The 8218-nt window shown below is 53.4% G+C and overlaps 1 protein-coding gene across 1 annotated transcript; it reads left to right on the top strand.

The window, feature by feature from the left end:
* The first annotated feature begins 1730 nt into the window (after positions 1-1730).
* Positions 1731-7993, top strand: Osr1 (odd-skipped related transcription factor 1). Its single transcript, XM_042680836.1, has 3 exons — positions 1731-1806; positions 6406-7101; positions 7826-7993. Exons 2-3 carry the CDS (start codon positions 6437-6439, stop codon positions 7959-7961), a joined length of 801 nt encoding a protein of 266 aa, XP_042536770.1. The 5' UTR covers positions 1731-1806; positions 6406-6436; the 3' UTR covers positions 7962-7993.
* Positions 7994-8218: the final 225 nt, after the last annotated feature.

Raw genomic sequence — 8218 nt, 5'->3', positions numbered from 1 at the left:
CTTTTGGGCAAATATAGAAAGACTTTCTTTCTTTTTTTCCCCACAGCCAAAGTGATCCAGGAGCTGGAGGCCAGGTTCTGTTCTCATGGCTGGCAGTATACGGAGCATCTCTTTCAACTATATCTTGGGGGAATGGCCAAGACCATCTTCCTAGGTGTGGAATCAATGTGCTATCCATATCAAAGAAAATAGGATCACTGGGCTGGGAAGGTGGCTCAGTGGTAGAGCGCTTGCCTTGCATGCATGAGGCCCTGGGTTCGATTCCTCAGCACCACATAAGCAAAAAGAAAAAAGCCGTAAGTGGCGCTGTGGCTTAAGTGGTAGAGTGCTAGCCTTGAGCTGAAGAGCTGAGGGACAGCGCCCAGGCCCAGAGTTCAGCCCCCCCCCCCCCAAAAAAAGAAAATAAGATCAATCTTGCACATTTATAATACCAGAGCTCAAGAGAGACTGCTCTGCATACCTTAGAGACCCATAGGTCTCCCATACATAGAGACCCCCAGGTGGACACAGAGGGGTAAGACAGAGAATCAAATCAGAAACTGGCACCTAAAACTGGCAGAGATGGGGTTGGGGTCAGCTGGAGGTCAGCTTCCCAGATGAGCAGTCAAAGAGAGCAGTGGTACCCTCCATAAAGCCTGAACGTAGTGGAGACAGAATCTTCTGGGCCAAGCCCTGGCTCCCTTTACATTTCCAAAACAACTCCTGGATCCCAAGGCCCTGATTCTTGAGTGTCCACCCTAAAGCTAGTAAGTGATTATAGTATGCGCCTGTACTTTGGAATGGAATCCCAGAGAGTTAGAGTCCCAAGAAAATCATTCCTTATTTCCGTGCCCCACTCAATCTCTAATCGTTCACTAGAACACCGCAGTCCAGGAGCTGGGGTGGGCACCCAGATGTCTTGGCTGGATGGAGCCAGCGACATGGTCTTTCCTCAGCAGGAACTAGCCAGAGCTGCCTGCATTACTTCCCTGGTTCCAGCACACGTGAATGCGTGTATGTCCATACCCTGGCTCAGCCGCTTCTGGGGGGTGGGGGGAGATCTGGGAACATAGCCGTCCTTGCCAGGCTACAAAAAGGCCGTTGGTGCCCAAGCTGCTGTGCTGATGACCCTCAGTACAGAGAGTCCTCCCTGCGGATCCCATCCGCCACTTTACATAGGCACAGACAGCGTCCTAAAGCGCGAGCAGGGAACCCCGAATCTCACTGCTCTAGTCGGCCCTCGCCTGCTAGGAGCTGTTTCTCGGGGTGCGCCAGGAATGCCCTGTGGGCTTACACACGCCGAAAGGGTCGCGCGGAACCGGAGAGGAGGGGACACAAGTCGGGAGAAGCCCGGGCCAAGCCAGCGCAGCTGCCAAAGTTGGCTGCCCGGGTCAGCAAAACTTTGTTTCTTAGTGCGCAGGCGCGGAGCAAGGTTGGGGGGCAGGGGAGGGAGGGGAAGAATCCTAAGGCTAGGCGGGGAGAGGGGGGGCGAGGAGGGTGGGTGGTGGATTAAAATAAGTAGGCGGCTCGGTGCAGAGAGATGTGTGAGACGGCGCTCGGGCTCTCCTCGGCGCGTTCTCACCCGCTTGGGTTCAGACCCAGAGAAGGAGCCGGGAGCGGAGCTCACCATCCCGGGCCGGGCCAGACTCCGCGGCTGCCGAACGCTGCTCCCGCGTGCCGGGCGACCGGAATCCCAGCCACGAGAGGGAAGCCGGGGCTACCGACCGCCAGGGGTGCCCGTGGGGTCCGAGGGCCTCTGGCGTGGCCGCCCCCGCGCAGTCAGCCCTAGAGAGGCGCTCAGCACCCCCCGGATCACCGCGGAACGAGGTAACTGCAGCCCGGGGCACGGGGACTTAGCGAGGACGAAGGCGGGGGGACCAGGCTCCGAGGGTTCCCTGTCCCAGAGCCGTGGGTGTCTCCTCTCTCTCCAAGTATTCTCCCCTTCCCCCTCCCTTCACCCCCCCTCCAAAAAAAAGCTCTTCTTGCCCAGCGAAGGTTGCAGGACTTTTGTGGAAGCCAGAGCCGCAGCTTTGGGGAATTGGGGGCGGGGGGGGGCGATGCTGCAGGCTCCTGGATCTCCTATTGGGGTCCCCAGCTTCTGACCTCTGGGGGAAGCAGAGGCAGGGCCTTGGTCCCTGGGGCATCCCAGGGTAAGGTGCTCACGGGTTTGGGAAGTCGATCTTTGCACCACCACCCCTCGCCCCCATTTTTAAAGAAACCGAAGCAACTTCAGCGGGCACCAACTTTGTGCAGACGCGCGCGCTTCTAGCTCAAGCCGGCCGGCCTTAGCCGAGCACTGGGGAAGGGAAAGTAAGCGGACGGGTGCCGGCCACCGCCGCCGCCGCCCGCGCCAGGGACAGGTGCACCGCCCAGCCGCTGGCTCTCGAAGGCGAGTTTGTCCTCGGCGGAGTTTTAGCTCAGGTAGGAGGCCGGCTAGACGCGGGCTCCAGCGGGCGTTCGTCTGCCGCGGGCTTGGCGATCGGGCTCAGCCTCTGGGATATATTCCCTTAGGCTGTGTGCTCTGGATCGTAGAGGCCGGCAACTTCACCCTTGGTCATTCAAAGGGGGGAGCACCGCTTTTCAATGGAGACTCTCATGCCCCAGAAAGCAGAACCATTTCGGGGCCGCGAACCCCCGTGTGTGGGCTGCGGACTGGAAGAAAAGGGTTCTTTTGCTCTCCTGACTGTCCCCTAACTCAGCCTCCATGGAAGAAAATGGGAATCTGAGACCAGATGGAAGTTGAGGGAGATGGGGCTGAACCAATTTCTCCCACGCACCCTCCTGCCAAATATCTCTGCTAACAATGAAACCCCGCACCCGTGCTTTTCCCCGGGCGCCCAGGTAGGCACGGGATGGGCTCAAGGGGTTGGAAGGTCGCTGCAAAGGTTTCCTTGTTGCAAGAATTCGATCCATTTCATCCGGGTTTGGAACAGGCGCCGTTGGCGATTTTTGTTTTTGTTTTTGGAAACACAGAGAATCACGTGCAAAGCTAGTTTCCCCAGGAGTTCACAGCTTCCTAGGGAAGAGAAGGGCTGGCCAGGGATGGAGAGTGATGGTGGGGAAAATTGTCTAGCCCAGGTTCCTGGAAGAAATTGCGATTTCATTAAGATGGAGGAGCAGATCAGAGAGGAAGCGGCGGGTTTTCGATACAGCAGGACTGCTGGCCGTCTCCACCGTGGCTTATTTCGATCTCGTTCGTTGGGACAATGCCAGTTCCAAGGACCCCACGCTGGTCAGTCCTGCTCACGGAGGGTCTGGACTCTCTGTGACCACCCTTGTTGAGGATTCCATGTCAAGGATGATTATCTTGCCACTGCTGGTTTTCTCCAGGTGCAGGCTCCTATAATTCTTTCCTTCCTCATTAATGCAAGCAGTTAACTCGCGCACGCTCAATTAGCCACGAATAAACCACTTTAATAGACTCTGCACACTTCATTAATGTCCTGCATGGGGCTGGAGGCAGACCTGGGTTTGGCGCTTCACCACACAAGACACAAGGAGCGCCTCCGCCACTGATCAGGGACGGAGGCTCTGAGGCGCAAACTGAATTTGCGGCTCTCTGCCTGGCTCTAAGTAGCACTTCCCAAGTCCTAAACCCTAAGGTCCCTGCGGCGCTTATGCCTGGCCCCGGAAGAGGTAACAGATTCCTTTGGCTCTTAAAAGATCGAAAGACTTCACTAGAGGGTCTTGGCGTTGGTGTGATCGAAAGCAGCAGAGACAGGGGGCTTCAATGCATCCTCTCAGGCTCGAGAGGCAAATAAGAAACTTGATTTCTTCTCTCAACTGACCGCCTGAAACTATCTCAGGACCGTGCATGCGGCCCATTCTGGTTACTAGAGTCAAGAGCCACGTTTCGAACGAATTTTGTTCACGGGGAAAATCCTTGGTGAAAACCACGGAAGCCCTAACCTCAGCCTGCTATAGAAAATAACACTAGCCTCGATGTAGGAAGAAAATAAATGGAGTGTTGGGGAAAATAAGATCGGGCAGATAGCCTGGAAAGGTTGGCTCTCCAGAGTCCAGATGGCTGCAAACATCCCCCTTGTAGACCCCTATGAAACTCAAGGCTTCTGGGGTCTTTTCTAATTTTGCAGAGGGGAAAGGTTGTTGAGCTCTTCGACCCAGACACAGAGTTGGCTTGGGTCCCTCTGCCACCCAGCTAGCTGGGCCTTGCATAGGCCTTGCACCAGCAGTAGCAAGTCCCTGCCCTCTGCCTTCTCAAGGAGCCTCTAGCCTCCAGGAGCCCAGGATCTAATTTCCAGTGCCTGGAAGGAAAGAAAAGGTGACAGCAAATCAAAGAGGGCTCCTGCCACCTAAGTCTGGGGAGATCTTTGAAGTTGGTAGCTTTCTCCTCTGCCTCCTCTCCAACTTAAAGGGGTCCCAGCTTCCTGTCTGGCCCAATTGCACTGGGCTTCATCCTTGTCTCCTAGCTCTGGGATGATCTTACATTTGTCCAGGACAGCGCTTTGCACTAAAGAGCTGTGGAGAAGCCTGTGCCTAGACTCTGCAGTGGCCATTGCTCTAAGGCTAGATATCCACAGCTATGTGCCACCCCACCCCCACCCTGTGCCCCAAGGTTGAATTAATTGCATGCAAATTTCTGCCAGTTTGTGGTTCAAAAGGATCCCTCCCCCCAGCTATACTTCTTTCTGCCGAGGCTGCCACAGCACCAAACACTCTCCTCCCAGCTTCTAGCCAGAAAGGTCCCACTCCTCCATGCAACAAGCACTGCACATCCCTGCAGACAGCAAATATTTAAAGGCAGGGGAAGGCAGATGAGTCCATGCCTAGGCCTTGATCTCAAGCCTTCAGGTAGGCTAGGCTTATAGAGGTGAGTACGCAGAGAAGAGAGCAGAGCAATGCCCTGCACGTCCCTGGCATCAGCAATGACTGGATGTCCCCTCTCTGAGAAAGAGAAAGGAAGGAGAGAGGGCGCCGGAGGAAAAGTCAGAAGCAGGGACCCAGAGAGTGAGCAAAGGAGAAAGGGAGTTGCAAGGACTTTGTTCTAACAATTGTTTCTTGAGTAACTCCAAGCCCAGAGTTAGAGTTAAGCACATTCGCTTTATATTGCTCATTGGATTTTTGCTGTTGTTGTTTTGTTTTTTTTCCCAATTTTTTAAAAATTAAATTTCTTTTTCCCTCTAGTGATAGATTTGAGTTAGTTATGTCTGGAGAGTTATAACCCAGACCTTCCCATGCAGGCTGGAAACCTTTACAAAAGTGGGCAGGAGACCTCAGTCTCTACTCACTTCAGTGTGGGTTCTCTTGGGTCTTGCTCACTCAAGCACTCTGACCTTGTAGTTGGAGGGTTCATGAACCACCTGGGCTGCAGAAGCCTGGTATCCATTCAATTGTCCTTAACTATGAGGACCTGCCTGCACAGGGTTCTCAACCTAAAAACCATTGAGCTTCCCAAATCCACCTCCCCCCCCCCCTTTCCTGTGGAAGAAGAAGGAGGGCATTTGACATTGCAAATGTTTGACAGATTTTATGAGTATGGAGGTCAGTGAGTAAGTACCCCCTCCTTGGAAAGGGGATCCCTAAGGGATCTGATTCTGATCCCCAAGGGGAGAGGAGTCAGCGTGCAAGCAGCTTCAGAGAGGAAAGCCAACAGCATGACCTAACAGTTAGACAAGATAGCAAATCTGAGGTCCAAGTTGAGAGTTTTAAGGAAGACAATGGTTTCTTTGGTTTCTTAGAATCCAATTCCAAAGTCAGCCAGAAAACCTAATACTTAGGAACTAGGAGTTGTATGTATTTGTGCCTGACTGTGGAGGCTTTTCAAGGGAGTGTGTGTGTGCGTGCATGTGCATGCACACGTGAGTATGTGTGTGTGTGCGTACACACGCGCACACACACACACACACACACACACACACACACACGCATGCTTACTGGCTCACTGATCCCTGCATTTCTGTACAGTCTTGTCTTATAAAACACTAGCTATCCCGTGTATCTCTGCACCTAGTCAGTTTTGCTTCCTAAAATGAAAATCTGTGTTTATTGGTGTATTTCTGTGTTTATCTGAACACTAATGTGAAAGAGATTCCAGATTCTGTGATCTTCACAGTAGAGTGTGATTTTGTGAGGTCCGAGGGTTGCCTGCATGTCCAATGTCAATTACTCTGTTCTTTTGCCGTTTTCTGTGTCCTGCACACAGTAGACTCACATTTTAAGTTGGCTGTATTGCTTAGGATTTAGACTCCGGCTTTTTCTACAGGGATGTTTCTCCTTTTGTCCAGAGATTATTTGCAGAATGACCCTGAGGGTCGTGAGGAGAGGGTCTTCTGCATTATGGGTTTCCATCCTCTGTGTGAGAGATGACGTGGGGAAAGGAGAGGGTATGAGTGGGTTCAAATTCTGGTGGAAGGCAATCAGCCCTGAACTTTTCCTCTCTCCCCTCCCTTCTTCCTTTCTCTGCAGATCAAGACTGACAACCAGTGCAGCTGTCACTATGGGCAGCAAAACATTGCCAGCGCCTGTGCCTATCCACCCGTCCCTGCAGCTCACTAACTACTCCTTCCTCCAGGCAGTGAATGGCCTGCCCACAGTGCCCTCGGACCACCTGCCCAACCTGTATGGTTTCAGTGCCCTGCATGCTGTGCACCTGCACCAGTGGACGCTGGGTTACCCGGCCATGCATTTGCCCCGCTCTTCTTTCTCCAAAGTGCCTGGAGCAGTGTCCAGCCTGGTGGATGCTCGCTTCCAGTTGCCGGCCTTTCCCTGGTTCCCTCATGTCATCCAGCCCAAGCCAGAGATCACCACTGGAGGGAGTGGTCCAGTGCTCAAGACCAAGCCACGCTTTGATTTTGCCAACCTGGCCCTGGCTGCTACACAAGAAGATCCTTCCAAATTGGGCCGAGGAGAAGGTCCTGGCTCTCCTGCTGGTGGGCTGGGTGCCCTCCTGGATGTGACCAAGCTGTCACCAGAGAAGAAGCCCACCAGGGGACGCCTCCCTTCCAAAACCAAGAAGGAGTTCGTGTGCAAGTTCTGTGGCCGCCATTTCACCAAATCTTATAACCTACTTATCCATGAGCGGACACACACCGATGAGAGGCCCTATACCTGTGACATCTGTCACAAAGCCTTCAGGAGGCAAGACCACCTACGGGACCACAGGTGAGGCATTGAATGTGGCCCTGGAGGACTCTGGGGCCCCTGACCTCACCATCCTCCTTCCAGTAGAGTTTGTGAGATTCTCCCTACTGACTCTAAGCCTCCCCAGATTGACATTTCCTTAAAATCACTAAGGAAACCATAGGAGAAACCATAGGGTTTGCAATGTGGGCAAAAGAAACCTGGGGATAGGACTTATGACTAGAGCAGGTCTCCTAAATTCCCTTCCTTCATTCTCAGAGCCATCAATAGGAATTGATTGGATCATGGAAAATGTGCCATTTGAGCCCTCCAAATGGGTTTTCAGCTTGTCAGAGAGTGTTACTTTCTTTTTAGTTTTATTTTTGTGAAATCTTAATTTTAACAACCATATGTGCTAGTGTTTCCAATCCCGGACATCAGTGTTAGGAATTGTTGGTCTTCGGGTCTCTTGATTGAGCTCTAGTATTGACTCAGGCCTTATAAGGAGACAGAGTTGGACCCACAGGAGAGCAGGCAAAAGAGCAGGTGGTCTCTTCCCCTCCCCTGTCTAGGGATCAAAGGCTCAGCGATCATCTCCTTCATCTAGGTCGGTACAAACTGTATTTTGCCTGGCCATATTGTGTACAACCCCTTTTCCTTTCCTGACAAGCACCTTTGTAGCAGGGGAGGGATCTCGGGTCAGCCTTGGGTAAATAAACAGCTTCACATCGCTTTGCAAGGATTAACTAACTGTTTCTGTCTTTAGATATATTCACTCCAAAGAGAAGCCTTTTAAGTGTCAAGAGTGTGGGAAAGGATTCTGCCAGTCCAGGACTCTAGCTGTCCACAAGACGCTACACTCACAGGTGAAGGAGCTCAAAAGCTCCAAGATCAAATGCTAAACAGAGCCTCCGGGGGCACCCCCAGGACCCTGGGACACCGCCACCCCCTCCTCCAGAGGGACCCAAAGCTGCAGACCACTCGGGCTCGGCCGGCAGCAGGAGGGGCGCTCGCGATCTTCCCCTCTCCCCAACCATGTCCCCCGGGTCTCCAGCACACGCGGCACTCCAGATCCCGCCCGGGGCCTTGACCCCGACCGCCGCGGGGGAGGGGGGGGCGGCTCCCCCAGGACCAGGCTAAACTCTCGGCCAAAAGGCGG

This window comes from Dipodomys spectabilis, unplaced genomic scaffold (genome assembly GCF_019054845.1).
Source record: "Dipodomys spectabilis isolate Male_0828 unplaced genomic scaffold, ASM1905484v1 ptg000066l, whole genome shotgun sequence".
Classification (NCBI taxonomy): Eukaryota; Metazoa; Chordata; class Mammalia; order Rodentia; family Heteromyidae; genus Dipodomys; species Dipodomys spectabilis.
The sequence above is the reverse complement of the archived record's forward strand: the minus strand, read 5'-3'. Positions and strand labels throughout refer to the sequence as shown.